This window comes from Pituophis catenifer, unplaced genomic scaffold (genome assembly GCF_029215685.1).
Source record: "Pituophis catenifer annectens isolate HBS135680 unplaced genomic scaffold, rPitCat1.0.hap2 SCAF_10, whole genome shotgun sequence".
Taxonomy (NCBI): Eukaryota; Metazoa; Chordata; class Lepidosauria; order Squamata; family Colubridae; genus Pituophis; species Pituophis catenifer.
Genome location: NW_027256890.1, coordinates 29,670,940 through 29,687,285, shown reverse-complemented (window position 1 = coordinate 29,687,285; position 16,346 = coordinate 29,670,940). Strand labels below are relative to the sequence as shown.

Sequence of the window (16,346 nt, the reverse complement as noted above, 5' to 3'; positions counted from 1 at the left end):
TCAAACCCACCCTTTGTTTCAGTCATGGGGCTTCCCCATTTCCACAGGGGACCTCAGCCCCTCAGGGACCTCCTTTCTTCCCTGGCTCCATCCAGCTGAATTTCCTGAGGGGGAATGGCTGGGGGCCCCTGGATTGATCCAAGAGGTGGCAAAACACTTCTGACAAATAAGTCTCGTGTTAGGTGTTTTGTGCCAGCCATGGCAGTTTCTTAAAAGGCCACCAGATGGGAGCAAAGAGGCACCCACTGGGGAGAATTAATGCCCCCCTGGCCCCCTCACACATCTTGGTAAGGGAGGGGCCAGGGGCCCCTATAAGAACCCCTGCACAGGGGCTGCTCTTTGGCTCTTGTTCTAACTTCCTACAGGACTCAGTCCAGGCATGGATGCCTCCATGCCAGGGAACTCATTTTACTCTACTTTACTTCTACATAAAGATTCAACGTGATTGCATCCTTGCGTGCTGCCTTTTCTTGGAAGTGGCCTCAACGAACCATCGATCTTTGTGAGATCCCTCACATCCCCATCATCTTTGCTGGTCAGAAAGTCAGAAAAGGGGTCATGTGACCCCAGGACATTGCAACCGTCATAAGTACATGCCAGTTGCCAAGCCTCTTGAGCTGAATTGTGGCTGTACGTCTAGGTAGCCCAGCCCCAGAGACGAGGCAGCCCCCAACCTCCTGACCTTCCCCAAGAGCATGAAGACTCAACTCTGCCAGCTGTCTGGGGGCCCAAGGGGGCCCTGCAAGCCATGGGGGGGTTGGGGAAGAAAGAGCTTCCTCTCCTTTCAACTCTGCAATTGTCCCTTTTACCTTTTTTAAAAAAACAAACCTGTTTGGCTTTTTTTTAAAAAGACTTTGTTTTCAACTGCAGCTTTTGTATCGTTGGAGAGTTTTACCAAAACTACTACAACACTTCAGCGATGATGGGCAGTGCAGAAACTGGAGCCCCCAAAAAATCATATATACAAGTAGTCCTCGATTTACGACCACAACTGAGCCCAACATTTTTGTTGCCAGTTGTTAAGTGAATCACTGCAATTCCTAAATTAGTAACATGGTTGTTAAGTGAATCAGGTTTCCCCCTTGGCTTTGCTTGTCAGAAGGCCGCAAAAGGGGATCACGTGACTCCTGGGACACGGCGACTGTCATAAATGTGAGTCACTTGCCAAAGGTCCAAATTCTGATCATATGACCGTGGAGATGCCAGAATGGTCATAAGTGTGAAAAATACTTTGTTCAGTGCTGTTGTAATTTGAACCAGCACTAAAAGAACGGTTGTAAGCCAAGGACTCCATAAGAATAGAATAGAATAGAATAGAATAGAATAGAATAGAATAGAATAGAATAGAATAGAATAGAATAGAATAGAATAGAATTAGAGAGTTGGAAGGAACCTTGGAGGTCTCCTAATCCAACCCCTGCCCATGCAGGAAACCCTACACCAGTATATCATATCTCATATATCTCATATCTCATAATAAGAAAAATTAAAAAACCAAGCTCGGTAGCAGACTTAGCCAATCAAAGAACAAAGTTGATCAGCCTTAATCTTGGTTAGGTTCTTTTGAGATCTAGCACGTTGAGGGACACCATCACACTGAGTCATTCCATAGTGACCCCTAGTTTTGCTCCCCATAATGTCGCTAATGTTTTTTGTGTTTTTTTTTGAGAAACTTTATTGAGATTTTTTACAAAAAAGAAAAAAAAACATAAGTGTACTGACATTTTCAGTTAGTATCAGATGTGCAGTGTTTTAACTATATACATAAATAATACTTGGTGATATTTCAAATCACTTTTTACCGTTATTTAACACACCTTTAGGTCTTTCTTTCATTTTATCATGCATCCACTTGTACCACCTTTCCCACACAATATAATAAACTGACTTCTCATCATCGTTTAATTCATGAGTTAATTTAGTCATCTCTGCTCACTCCAATATTTTCCTAATTGTGAGCTCTTCTGGTGGTTGGGTTTTCTCTTTCCAGTACTGTGCGTATGCCAATCTGGCGGCTCTAATTATGTGGATCATTAAATGTATCTTTTCCTTTCCATATGGCTTCTTTACTATTCCCAGGAGAAATATCTCTGGTGTTAATTCAATATCTTCGCCAATTATTTCATATAACCATCTCCTGATCTTGTTCCAATATCCTTTCGCTTCCGGGCATGTCCACCACATGTGAAAGAAGGTGCCTTGACCGTGGCCACATTGCCAACAATTAGGATGTATATTAGGGTATATCTTTGCTAGTCTGGCCGGGGCTAAATACCATCTATGTAGCATTTTATAATGGTTTTCCTTGTATGTCGCAGCTGTAGTCAATTTAAGATTCCTATTCCATGCCTCCTCCCATTCCCCAAAATTTATATCACGCCCTATATTTTTCTCCCATGCATTTATTTGATTCTTTGTGATATCTTCGGACTTGTCATCACCTAATAAATAGTTGTATAGTTTGGCCAGAATCTTTTTATTTGTTCCCATCAGGACTTTATCCAATCCATTTGATCCAAGTTCTAAACCGTATTGTTCTTTGTCTTTCTGATATCTAGATTTTATTGGTGAATAGGTCCACCAATCTAAAGTTATTCCTTGCTCTCGTAAAGTATCATTTGATTTAAGATTCCCTCCTTTGTCTAGGATATCTTTGTATCTGCCCATTTTCTCCATCCTCCATCTATTGGGGTGGATCAGGGCCTCCATCGTTGAGAGCCAACTTGGAATTTTTTTGTAATATCTTTGCCTAATCGGGGTCCATGTTTGTATCAATGAGTCTCTAATTTTATGTCTATGGAAATATGTCTTCCTTTTCTTCTCTACATCCCAAATGTGGGCATGCCACCCTTTTTGCAAATCGTGGCCTTCTAGGGTAAGAATCCTCTCATTTTCCAGGGTGATCCAATCTCTTATCCAGACTAGCTTAGCTGCCCTGTAATATATTTCCCAATCGGGGAGTCCAAATCCACCTATATCTCTTTTGCCCCTTAAAATTTTAATAGAAAACCTCGGTTTTTCCCCCTCCCATATAAATTCTCTGATGATTTTGTCTAATTCTAAAAAAAACTTTTTCTCTAAATTTACCGGTATGTTTTGGAATAAAAATAGTATTCTGGGGAGAATATTCATCTTAATTGTGGCTATCTTGCCCAAAAGTGATCATCTTATTTCTTCCATCTGTCAAGGTCTTGTTTCATCTTCCTAATTAGGGGAGTATAATTGTCGTCTTTTAAGGTCGAACATCTTGATGTAATCCAAATTCCTAGGTATTTAATTTTTTTGGCAACCTGTAGTCCTAATACTTGTTTTTCTGTCTCTCAGTTGTATTCTTAATCAATACTTTGGTTTTGGTTTTGTTCAATGTGAAGCCTGCCACCTCTCCATATTTACTTAATTCCTCTAGCACTTTTGGTCCTGATTCTATGGGGTCTTCAAGGATTAAGGCTACATCGTCTGCAAATGCTTGCGTCTTGTAAATTTCCTTCCTGATCTTCAGTCCTTTTATTTCCTCATTAATTCTAATTTTCCGTAAAAGAACTTCTAAGGCCAAAATAAACAATAAAGGGGATAGGGGGCAACCTTGCCTTACTCCCTTACTAATTTGGAATGTTTTAGTCCTATGCTCAGTGGCAGACTTAGCCAATCAAAGAACAAAGTTGATCAGCCTTAATCTTGGTTAGGTTCTTTTGAGATCTAGCACGTTGAGGGACACCATCACAGTGGGTCATTCCATAGTGACCCCTAGCTTTGCTCCCCATAATGTCGCTAATGTTATCAAGGGGGTTATCCAGGGGACCCTCCATATCCCATCCCTATTATCTTGGGGAGTAAGAGGCCCCTTGGGTCATGACACCAGCTGTCCCCCATGAGAACATAATGCGGTGATGTCACGGCCCCTGGGGCAGAGATATAAAGGCAGAAGGGATGAGAGGGGAGCTGTGGAGAGTTGAGGAGAGTAGAGGATAGTTGAGTTCAGTTGAGTTGTGTTGAGCAGAGTAGAACAGAGCAGAGTGGAGGGGAGTGTTCTACTTTGTCAAATACCTCGCTGAAGCCTTTCAACTTTTATTTCTAGTCTGTCTTTCACAGTTACGTTGTTGGTAGGTTGGGCTATAGTTTCTTTTTGCATGAAGACCGATGCAAAGAACGAGTTAAGCAACTCTGCTTTCTCTCTGCTGCCTGTAATTTCCTTGCCGTCTTCTCTCTTTAGGGGACTTTTAGTTTGGTTGCTGTGCCAAACCAGACAGTTGTAGAGGTACAAAGGAGAGACTCCCAAATTCCTCTGCAGGTCAGCAGCTCCTTGGGCAGTCTGAGCTTGTTGACCCAGGAAGAACATGTGATAAATAGAGATAGATAGATAGACAACTAGATAGATAGATAGATAGATAGATAGATAGATAGATAGATAGATAGATGATAGATGATAGATGATAGATGATAGATGATAGATATATAGATGATAGATGATAGATAGATAGATGATAGATAGATAGATAGATAGATGATAGATAGATAGATAGATAGATGATAGATGATAGATGATAGATAGATAGATAGATAGATAGATAGATAGATAGATAGATGATAGATAGATAGATAGATAGATAGATAGATAGATAGATAGATAGATAGATAAATAGATAGGAGCACCAAGGACCCCTCCTTTCAATCTGGAGTTACAAAACTTCTCCTTTATTGACAGGATCTCCATCCAGTTCAAGAACTCCCTCTTCACGAGAGGATGGACCACATGCTAAAAAAGTTGCCCTTCTTGAAGAAGGAGGACAGCAAGGAGTCCCATCCACAAATTACGAATAATGACCCACGGCAGTGGAAGAGTCAGGAAGCCCACTTCTCTTCCCACCCATCCACTTCTTCGGCCACTCAAAGAACCACGCAGGTCTTGCCCCTTCTTGTAAAGGGTTCGCCAGCTCCAGTAGACATGAGGAACAAGGTGCAGCCTCCAGCACTGGTGCTGCCCGATTTAACGCGCAGGACAACTGCCAGGACCCCTCCGAGGGCTCCTCAGGGGGAGATCAAGGCTGGCCTGAAGGAGCCCCCTCCCTTGCCAAGGAGGCCCGAGAGGGAAAGGGCTCCGGGGAGAAAACGCTCTCCAGTCGCCCTCCTGCCTTCGTATCCAGGTATAGACGCTACAGGGCTGGGCTACCTATGGAACCAGCCTTGTCCTATCACATCAGCCCACCCCACACAATCCATCCATCCATCCATCCATCAATCAATCCATCAGGACAGAGCCAGAAGGGACCTTAGAGATCTTCCTTCTCCAGAGACCAATTGCATTAAGCAATAAGTTTCTCTTCCTACCTTCTAGTGCTTTGGAAAATAAGTTGACCCCCTCCTCTGTGTGCCAGCCCCTCAAATACTGGAAGACTGCTCTCATGTCACTAGTACACCCTTCCTTCCTTTTCCTAGACTACCCAAATCCAAATCCTGCAATCATCCTTCATCAGGTAGGGACGTTATGGTGCAGACTCCATCAGTCAAAGAGTTTCGACTGTGGGGTCTAGGAAGAGGGTCTTCTCTACCGTTGCCACTGTATTAGGGAACATCTTACCCTCAGAGGTGAGGAAAGACCCCTCCCTCTTAGCCTTTTTCAAAGGCTAGATTTAAATTATAAGATTACAACATCATGAAATTTCAAAGCAATAAAAAATTCCAATTCCATATATAAGATGGTTGTCTAAGGACAGGAAGATCAGGGCCTCGAGACTTTTGACATATTTGACCCCTCCCTCAGGCTCAGCCTGGTGATCCACTACGCACTCCTTGTCTCTCTCTGCTTTGAGAAGGCTTGTCCTGTCGAATTGCCCATCAATCTCTGTCTGTCTCTTCTTCTCAGAACTCTCTGACGAGTGCTTTAGAAATTTATGGGAGAGCAGGAAGCCATTAAAAGGCAGACCCGTCAAAGAAATCTTGGATCTGATGGACGAGAGAGAAATATTAGAGACCATCTTGGACCATCTTCGTCCTTTCCAGGTAAGCAGCTGGGTTTGTGTCGCGGTGGGCCCTGAGGTCCATCGTGGAGAGGGTCCAGAAGCCAGGGCTGCCTCGGTGGAGATCAGTTATCCCAAAAGTAGACAAATGTAGTTATGGAGAATTTGCTGAACTATGGGGTCCTTGCTGGAAGGATCATGGAACGACCATCGAATGATCGCCTCAACCATTTTGGACTCCACCTCAGCATCAAGACAACTGGGTACTTAGGGACTGTCACCACCCCTGGAATGCTTCAAATCAATGGAGAAAACCTAAAGAAGGTGGACATTTTTTGGTATCTGGGATCCCACCTCCAATGTCAATGGTGACATCAATGGCGAGGTGAGAGCAAAGGAGAATGCAGCCTGGATACGTTGGCGAGAACTCACCAGTGTGTTACTGGACAGACGAATGGCCACCCATCTTAAATCTAAGACCTACAAGACAACCATCCGCCCTGTTGCACTGTCTGGCACTGAATGCTGGGCAGCAACAACAGGGACCGGAAGCTCTCGGCATGCCACGGAAATGCGAAATGGTCCTGAGTGTGAGAAACAGTCCTTTTTTTTCAGTTGTAAACTACCCGTTATAACTTCGAACAGTCAGTAAATAAATGTTCTGACCCAAACACGACAAACCCTCTGAAGTGAACTCAAAGATTCCTTTATGAGGAGAGCCAGCAGCCCCGACAAAAAGTTTCTCTCTCACCGCAGGCTAACAAGTCCATCCGGCAGGGAGAAGAATCGTTGTCTGCCACATCTATTCATCTCCGCCCCCTGCCTTTTATCCCCAGAGCTAGGGAGGGGCTTCGCTAGCCGTGGTGGCTCGTCTGTCCCAAGGACCGGCCCATAGATTTCCACTGCTCTCCTCTCCTCTGCCTTCTGTGTATCCGCGCGTCAGGCACTGGACCCAGCTGCTCCTCCTCTTCCTCATCCACCTCCAGACCTGCGGTCTGTTGACTCACCATCTGAGGGCTGACGGATGGCCCAGGCTCCTCCTCTGTCTCTCTCTCTGCCAGCCCCATTCCCTCTTCCCCCTCGGAGCTCTCAGGTTGCCTTGATAATGGCCCTGACTCCCACGCCTCCTCCTCCTCCTCCTCCTCTGATTCGGCTGCTGGAGGGCCACAACAATAAATGGTGATAAATCAAGTTCTCACAATTTGTGGCAGAGATTTTCCAACCGTTCATCTCAAAAGCTGCCTCAGCTCCAGCTGATACAATCCGGATGGTCCTTGTTACTGCTTCGTGTCTGTCCCAGCTAGAAAAGTCAAGTTACTTATAATATGCATCCAGACGCAGAAGGGAAACCACTCCTCCCCTTGGAAACACACAGAAAGCTGTTCCTTCCTCTGCTCCTTCACTTTCTCACAACTTCTTTTTTGTTGTTCTTGTTGTTGTTGGCAAAGCAGATTCCTTCAGACCACAAACTGCCCAGGAGGAAAACAAGCGCATTGCCGCCCATCGACCAGAAGCAAAGCACGTCCCAGGTCTTGTCTAAAGACAAGGTAAATATGCGGAGGTTTTACACTTTTAGGGCCGCAGTTATCTTAGATGCAACATCAGAAGAGGACAGCTTGCCATGGCCAACTCACCGTGGCTGCCCACGAGCCACAGCAGACTCACCGCGGGTTAATTCAACCATTCCGTTCTCTCCAATAATGTTAAAAATCATTTTAACATTTGTCATTTATGTTTCATTTGTCCCTCCTTTGAGGCCTCCTTTCTTTGATGCTTCTGTTCCACCATTTCCTCAATATTAGACAGACAATGATTAATAGAACTACAGACTTGGAAGGGGGCCTTGGAGGTCTTCTAGTCCAACCCCCTACTGAAGGAGGAAACCCTTTCCCATTTCAGGCAAATGGTTGTCCAATCTCTTCTTAAAAGCTTCCAGTGATGCAACACCCACAACTTCTGGAGGCAAATTGTTCCACTGGTTAATTGTTCTCACTGTTTGGAAGGTTCTCCTTGGTTCTAGATTGGTTCTCTCCTTGATAAGTTTCCATCCATTGTTTCTTGTCTTGCCTTCGGGTGCTTTGGAGAATAGGCTGACCCCCTCCTCTTTTTGGCAACCCTGGAGGTATTGGAACCCTGCTATTAGTGTAACTCTTGTTCCCTGGTGAGTTGGCCACGGCAAGTAGGCCATGGCTAGTTGGCCATGGTTAGTTGGCCAAGCCAAGAGGGCCATGGCAAGTTGTCCCAATCCACCACGGAGAGCTAATGCATGTAAAAAGATGAAGCTGCCAGATCTCCACAGAAACCATAAAGGATCTCAGGACGGCCAAACAGAGAATCAGCAAAGGGCACCTATGGGGATGGGGGAAGGGGGGTTAAAGTAGCTTTTCAAGAAGAAGAAGAAAGTCAAAATGGCAATTATTGACTTATTAGATTCGTATGCTGCCCATCTCCCCGATCAGGTCACCCAGGACCAGTTTCCGTGTGCTTGACCACACGGAGTCCTTTTTTGATCATAATTTCTCCTATATTTCCTTTTCCTGGCCGTTTGGTGGAGCTCCCTAGGACTCACGGACTCTTTTTCCCACCTTCAGATTAGCCTCTACAAATATTATGGCGTTAAACTGCGAAACTCAACACAGAAGGACCTGGTGACGGAACAGCTCCAAAGCCTTCTAAGTTTTTCACTCCAGGAAGAAACAGACCGAGAGGTGAGTGGCAGTGGGATGCCTGCGGGGGCTGAGACCTCCATCTTTGTGGGGTCCTTGGGGCTCTCTGAGCTTGGATGTTTTCTTGCAGACGTTTAGTGACCCAACTAGGTCACCTCATCAGTGCCAGAAGAGAACAGGTTTTGCAGAATAGAGGTGAAGGGAGGAGGAGGAGGAGGAGGAGGAGAATTGTGGGGTCCTTGGTGCTCTCTTAACTTGGTTGTTTTCCTGTAGATGTTTTATTACCCAGCTAGGTAACATCATCAGTGCTAGAAGAGAATGGGGGTTACAGAGAGGAGGAGGAGGAGGAGGAGGACTGTGGGGTCCTTGGTGCTCTCTGTGCTTGGTTGTTTTGTTGCAGACATTTCATTACCCAGCTAGGTAATTTCATCAGTGCTAGAAGGGCCTGGGGTTTGCAGAGAGGAGGAGGAGCAGGAGGTGGAGAAGGGGAGGAGAAAGCGGAAGGTAAAGACAAAGGGTTAGGTGCAAATAAGAGCCTTGGTGGTGCAGCGGACTAAAGTGCTGTTAAGTAGCACTTAGCTGCCAGCTGCCGGCAATTACTGTGAGTTCAAATCTCACCAGGCTCAAGGTTGACTCAACCTTCCATCCTTCCGAGGTAGGTAAAATGGGGACCCGGATTGTGGGGGCAATAAGCTGACTTTGTATAAAAAAGAACACCGCTGGGGGGGGGGGCGAAAGCCCTACTAAGCAGGTCTATACAAAAGTATGAAGGCTATTGCTTAACGCATTGTAAGCCGCCCTGAGTCTCCGGAGAAGGGCGGCATATAAATCGAACCAATAAATCAATAAATGTCCTAATTCACAAACATCGCTTTGCCTAGGGAATCTCGGAATCCATTCGAATGGCATCCTTTTGCCACCTGCCTGAGATTCTGGTGGCCCTGGAGGAGGCTGGCCAGTTCAGGCAGACAAGAGGACCGTTTGCAGTAGAAGCCCCCATTGAGGTAAGACCAGGGATGGGGTTGCAAGGTCTGAAACTCAGTACAGAAGGAGGCTGGGGGATTCTGGGAAGGAAAGTCCAATGTGCTTAGAAGGACTTCGGCTCCAGGCTGTCAGGTCTCCTCAGATTGGTCATAGATCTCGTAGACCCGAGACCAGCGCTGAGGATGTAGGTGGTGCTGAAATTCTCCATCTCCATCTCCTGGAGAACTATTTTATAAGGCTAGAGAAGATTAGGAGCTGCCCCAACAAACACCTTGAGTAGACCCAAAGGTGCTTTTTCCAAAGGCCTGGGCTTGGTTTTTTCCTGAAGACATTTCGCTTCTCATCCAAAAAGCTTCTTCTCTTTTGACCAAAGTCAGACCTGAAGAAGCTTCTGGGATGAGAAGCGAAACCTCTTCAAGGAAAAACAAAGTCCAGTTGCCTTTGGAAAAAGCCCCTTTGGGGCAACCGTGACCTGGATGACTAAGAAGCTCCATCAGTTTCCATCCATTGCTTCTTGTCTTGTCTTCTGGTGCTTTGGGAAAGAGTTTGACCCCCTCGTCTTTGGACTGACAGGACTCACAGACTCTCTCCGAGAGATGGATTCGGACCACATTAATACTCTGCTATGGCCAGGCAGTCCTGGGAGCGCAAGTAGAGGACATGATGCCTTTCCTGGACAACATTGTCTCAGAAATACTCTATCAGTATTCCAGCATGAAAAAGGTAGGCAGGTTTCCACCCTCTACTTCTCTTAATGCTGAGTTTAATCACAAGAACAATTATAATCCGGAGTCCTTAGCTTGTTTGATTTCTTAAAGACATTTCATGACCCAACTAGCATGTTGTGGGAGAGGAGGAGGAGGAGGAGGAGGAGGAGGAGGAGGAGGAGGAGGAGGAGGAGGAGGAGGAGGAGGAGGAGGAGGAGGAGGAGGAGGAGGAGGAGAATCTATGGTCTTGTTGCATTTATTATCCTCAAGGCAGCGCTCATGCATTACACTCTTTCTTCCTTTCCACACAACAACTCTGTGACGTGTTTTGGATTGAGACTGGCCCCAACTCACCTAGCTGGCTCTCGTGCCTAGGGCGGGACTTGAACTCACAGTCTCCTGGTGATTGGCCCAAAGACAGTTGGCCTTTTTCCCTAAGGAGGACTAGAACTCACCATCTCCTGGTGATTGGCCCAAAGTCTCTCAGCTGCCTTTCATCCTAAAGTGGGACTAGAACCCAGAGTGTCCAGTGATGCTTTGATTGGGGGCCCCCAGAGTTCAACCAAAGACAATCGGCTACGTAAAGGTTTCAATAAATAAATACATCCTCTTCCTTCTGGTTTCTTTTCATTCCCACTGGGGTTTTCCAGGACGAAGGGCTGAAGAAAGCCTTCATGAGGTCCATCATCATGATCACCAAAGCTGTTGCCAACAGCAGGAGGCAAGACCTCGATTTGCCCCAGAAACAGGAACTGGTCACAAACATCGTTGTAAGTGGGGAGAGGGAGGGAGGCAGGTGCTCCTGGGCGTCTTTCTTTTTGGAAGTGAATTTGAACCGAATTGAATGCCAATCAATGGAGCCTGAAAGGTTTTGTTGCTAAGTGGGACATTTGTTAAGGGAATTCTGCCCATTGTACGACCTGTCTTGCCACCGTTGTTAGCCGAATCCTTTTCGTTCAGTTAATCGCACGGCTGTTAAGGGAATCTGGCTTCCCAATTTTATATAGGTCATCAAGAGGCCAAAGTTACCCACCCCTGACTTAAATCATGGTCACGGGACACTGCAAACTGCCATCAATGCAAGCTGGTGGCCAAGTGACCGAAATGGGGTCACAGGATCGCTGAGGAAGGGGCGCCTCTCGGAACTTGGCATCTGGGTCATAAGTAGTCCTGGAGAGATCCCTCAAAACTTTAAATGGTGGCTAAGTGACCAGTTGTAAGCTGGGGACTTCCTGTGTCAACCAGAAAAAGCGTAGGGCTGGGAAGAGGACCAGCTGGATGGTGGCCATATCTCAGGTTCTTTCTTAGATGGGTTTCCTTCTCTTTTCAGGAAGTCATTGAAGATGAGCCCGCGAAACCCTTGTCCATCGAAAATCTCCATCAAGCGATCATCACCATCACCTGCATGAGGTATGTACCTGCCGAGAGAGAGAGAGAGAGAGACAGAGAGAGAGACAGAGGAAGGAGGGAGGGAGAGAGAGAGAAATCCTGCATCCTGTTTTGGTCACCACAATATAAAAAAGATGTTGAGACTCTAGAAAGAGTGCAGGGAAGAGCAACCAGGATGATGAGGGGAGTTCTGATATTTGAGGGGCTCTCACAGAGAGGAGGGGGTCACCTTCCTCTCCAAAGTAGCTGAGAGCATGATGAGAAGCGATGTATGGAAGCTTATCAAAGAGAGATCCAGGAGAAATTTCCTGACACCGAGAACAATCCATCAGTGGAACAGTTTGCCTCCAGAAGTTGGGGGTGCTCCATCACTCGAGGTTTTCAAGAAAAGAGTGGACAACCATATGACTGGGATGGTTTAAGGACCATCAAGCAAGGGTTGGAGTAGAAGACCTCCGAGGTCCCTTTTAGCCTAATGAGTCTATGATCTTCTCACTCTCCTCCTCTTTTCTTGTCTTTCATCAGCCGTATGAAGCCCCCCTTGAACTCCGAGATGAGGTCTAAAGTGGTGAGAAAAAGCATCCAGAAGGTGTTTTCCTTGCCGGCTTACCTGGTGACAAAACTGAACGTGAACAGCCCAGGACAACCAGCTCAAACTCAGGTGAGCAGTCCAGATGGAGCCAAGCCATCTGAGATCCACCTGGAAATAAGCATGATTCAAAATCTCCTCCAAAACTCTGGATCCATCCATCGAGCCCAATGTCCTTTTGTTCCTCGTGTTCAGCCGAGAAAGCATTTCCTCCAACTCTGGAAGAAAAACCAGCCCTGCAAGACGGGCCGCTCCGTTGATTGCAGAAGGGTGGACTTCAACTCCCAGAAGTCCGTGGCTGGCTCAGGATTGTTGGGAGTTGCAGTCCACCAGTCGTCCTAAAAGGGCCATAAGTTCCCCAGCCCTGGATTTCTTCCTCTTTCTTCCTTTACACCACTTCTTCCTTTAGATATTCTTTTTCTCCTTCTAGGATTTTTATGACCAGATGGTGACCACCTGCAACACCATGCTCACCGCCTTGCTGTCCGAGGCTCCCAATTTGGATTCCCTGCAGGATGTCTTGACGGTAAAGAGTGATTCTTTCTCGGGGTTGGTCAGCCAGATGTTTAGGCTGGATTTGGCGATTCTGTCCAGCTGTCGAGTCCCTCCCAAGGACCCGGGATAGGCAAATGTGGCTGTTGGATGGACAACTCGTCCCATGGGACAATTCAACCATTCAATTTAACTCATTTCAATAGTTAAAAAATGATGGTCATTTTTGTCATTTACATTTGTTTTGTCCCTCCTCTGGCATCTTTTCACTAATGATTCTATTCCACTATTTCTCTGATATTCATGTCTCTCTTGTCCCACGGCAAGGAGGAAGGGAGGGAGGGAGGGAGGAGATGATAATAAGAGTGAGGGAGGGTCTCAGGGAAGTCCACAGGTGCCCCTGACACGAGAGACGTTGAGCTGGCCACTCCCACCTCGGCCACGCCCCCCTCGAGGTCAAACACAACCTTGATTCGGCCCTCCATGAAATCGAGTTTGACACCCCTGTCATAGAGCCTCGCAGCTGTTCCGAGTAAAGCTGCCTTCTGCAATTGACTGATGCAGATTATGTTGATGCCGATGGGATTCATTTTAGCAACAGAAATTTTGGACTCATTGTGGTCATAAGTCGAGGACTACCTGTATTTGTGATGGTTGCAGCATCCTGGGGGGGGGTGTCACCTGACCACCATTGGCGAACTGCCCAACTGGCTTCCGACAAGCCAAAGTCTACGGGGAAAGCGAGATTCGGCTAATGACTGCATTATTCATTTAAGGACCACAGGGATTCGTTCAACCCTGGCAAAAAAAGGTCATAAAGCCAGTCACAACTCGCCTAACATCCACCTTGGTAAGCACCCCAAATTCTGGTCGTAAGTCAAGGACTACTTATACAGGAAGTCCTCGACATACAGCCATTCATTTAGTGACCGAGCTGGGATGCTGCAACCGTCATAAAGATGAGTCATTGGCCAAGTGTTCAAATTTTGATCACGTGACCATAGGGATGCTGCAATGGTCATAAGTGTGAAGAATGGTCGTAAGTCCCTTTTTCAGTGCCATTGTAACTTTGAACAGTGACTAAATACTAATAGCACTTAGACTTACATACCGCTTCACCGTGGTTTACAGCCCTCTCTAAATGAGGACCCAGGTTCTTCTCCTATCTGGGTCCTCATTTTACCGACCTGGTAAGGACGGAAAGCTGAGTCAACCTGGAGCCGATCAGGATGGAACTGCTGAACTTCTGGCAGTTGGCAGAATTAGCCTGCAATACTGCGTTCTAACCACTGTGCCACCACGGCTCTAAATGAACTGTTGTAAGACTAGTTGTATTCCAGAAATCTTCAATTGCTACTCTAGTTTTCAGTCTAAAATAGACCTCAATTGACCAATGTCTCAAATTTGTTGAGTTCCTTAGATTTTCTCCCCAGTCCTGGCAACTTCTGTGGCTCTTCCAACTGTGAATCACAAATTCTTCCTTTCCTCCTCCTCCTTTGTTTTTCCGGGCAGCACATTAATCCCTGGATTGAATCTCCCAAGGGACACGAGAGAGAGAGGGCCATCAAGAGCATCAGACACCTCCTGAAGTTCGTTTCTGAAAACGTCAATTTCGACGTAAGTCACCGTTTGGGATGCGAAGTGAGATGTTTTCAAAGAAAGGAAGAAAAAGAAGAAAGTCCTGCTGCCTTTTGGAAAAAGCATCTTTGGGATGTGACCAGGAGGATAGAAGGAGTCCCGCTTGATGAAGGGGTTGGAGGAGAAAACCTCCACAGTCCCTTCCAGCAATTGAGGTTCTGGGATTCAAAGATTCTAAGATTCAGAGATTCAAAGATTGTATGATTTAGAAATTCAAAGATTCTATGATTCTAAGATTCTATTATTCAAAGATTCTAGGATTCCCTGATTTTATGAATCTATGACTATGATTCTAGTCTTCTAAGATTCAAATATTGGATAATTCTAAAATTCTAAGATTTTATGTTTCTAAGATTCTGTGATTCTAGAATTCTAAAAGGTAGGATTCTAGGATTCTATGGTGCTATGCTTCCTATGCTCTGATTTCAGCTGGCTGAAACCTTCATGAGCCCCCCTTCTCATCTTTCCCCTCCTTTTTGCTTCCTTTCATTAGACCACAGGTGACTTTTCTTTGCTGGGACAGCTGGTGGCTTTGCTGGGCCTGCACGTTGGCGACACCAGCAAAGAAGTTGGCCAGACGTCCGCAGAGGCCGCCTACCACCTCCACCACCTCATCATGAGCAAAATGGGTGAGAAAGTTGGACTCCAAGGGCTGCCAGGAGCCCAGGGATGCGCACTGCCCAGGAGAGCACTGGGTGGCACAGCTTGTGGCGTGACCAAGACCCCGGTCGTTTGCCTGGGCAGAGATGCCTGGAATTGGCCGTTGGTATTGGCACCTCTCAGGGCCAGGGGTCATTTGAAGACTGAGTTTCTCACGTTAAGTGGATCCGTTAGGCCAGTGGTCGGCAAACTCATTAGTCAACAGAGCCAAATATCAACAGTACAACGATTGAAATTTCTTTGGAGAGCCAAATTGGTTAAACTTAAACTAGATAGGTAGGTACATTGTTATTAACTTAATTAGGGTACTCCTAAACTGGCCTTTACTAAGAACGTCCTCAATCTGATGGAGGTACGTTCGCTGAGGTCGACCCCTTCCATCTCTCCCATCCACACTCGTCCTGTATACTTCTTTCGTCTATCTCCTTTCGTTCATCCTCTTTATATGTCCAAACCATCTCCTCGACACTACATCTTCTTTCACTCCACAACGTTCCCTAAAATTAACTTAATAAACTTTACTTAAAGTTTTAAGTCTTAGTTAAACTATAGGTACGTTGAATCAAACTTGATCTCATACTTAATAACGATATTATTTATTGATAAAATTAAATTTCTTACAATTGACCTTACAATATCCATAAAATTAAATCATGACAATGACTGACAAACACTAATGTGAACAATGGCCTTGCATCTCCTTGGAAAGTTTGAGTAAGTCAGGTTTGTATGTTGTTTTTAATTTTAGGCACGATTCCAGGTTCTCATCAATAAGACAACTTCTCAATTTACTCTTGATAAGGTTCATGCTTGAAAATGATTGTTCGCATAACTATGTAGACCCGAATAAGGAAAAAACAGCAAACGCTATTTTTTTCAGTTGATGATATGAGTCAGGAATACTATTCCAGGTGTTAAAAATCATCATATCTTCCTTCTCCGGGTCTTTCAAAGCAGACCACTTGTGCTGTGAACTAAGTTCACATTTATTTTTCTCCAATATTTCTGTATCGGCACAAAGACCTTCAAATTTCGAGCTCCACAATTCTTTGTTTTTGAAATCCAGCAATTGCATTTCAAAGTTGCCAATGTCAATATTAAAGGGAGAAAAATTTAATTCTGTTACAGTAGCATTAAGAGGCTTTTTAACAAAGGCTAACGTCGCTTTGCTGTTTCTGAATTCCTGAAACCTGTTGAGAAAACCTTCCCTCATATTTAAAAGTGTTGTTTTGAAATAGCAAATGTCAATATCAGAATTATTTTCTTG

General features: G+C 45.5%; 1 protein-coding gene across 1 annotated transcript in view; it reads left to right on the top strand.

Moving 5' to 3' along the window:
* Window positions 1–224: 224 nt before the first annotated feature.
* LOC139322424 (maestro heat-like repeat family member 5) overlaps window positions 225–16,346 on the top strand; it is a 29,977-nt gene continuing 13,855 nt past the window's right edge. The window contains exons 1-13 of the mRNA XM_070951524.1: window positions 225–287; window positions 4,703–5,141; window positions 5,861–5,997; window positions 7,406–7,501; window positions 8,546–8,662; window positions 9,502–9,624; window positions 10,178–10,327; window positions 10,962–11,081; window positions 11,642–11,721; window positions 12,226–12,361; window positions 12,720–12,815; window positions 14,294–14,398; window positions 14,913–15,048. Coding sequence (XP_070807625.1) covers window positions 225–287; window positions 4,703–5,141; window positions 5,861–5,997; window positions 7,406–7,501; window positions 8,546–8,662; window positions 9,502–9,624; window positions 10,178–10,327; window positions 10,962–11,081; window positions 11,642–11,721; window positions 12,226–12,361; window positions 12,720–12,815; window positions 14,294–14,398; window positions 14,913–15,048 — 1,798 coding nt within the window. The remainder of the gene's footprint in view (window positions 288–4,702; window positions 5,142–5,860; window positions 5,998–7,405; window positions 7,502–8,545; window positions 8,663–9,501; window positions 9,625–10,177; window positions 10,328–10,961; window positions 11,082–11,641; window positions 11,722–12,225; window positions 12,362–12,719; window positions 12,816–14,293; window positions 14,399–14,912; window positions 15,049–16,346) is intronic.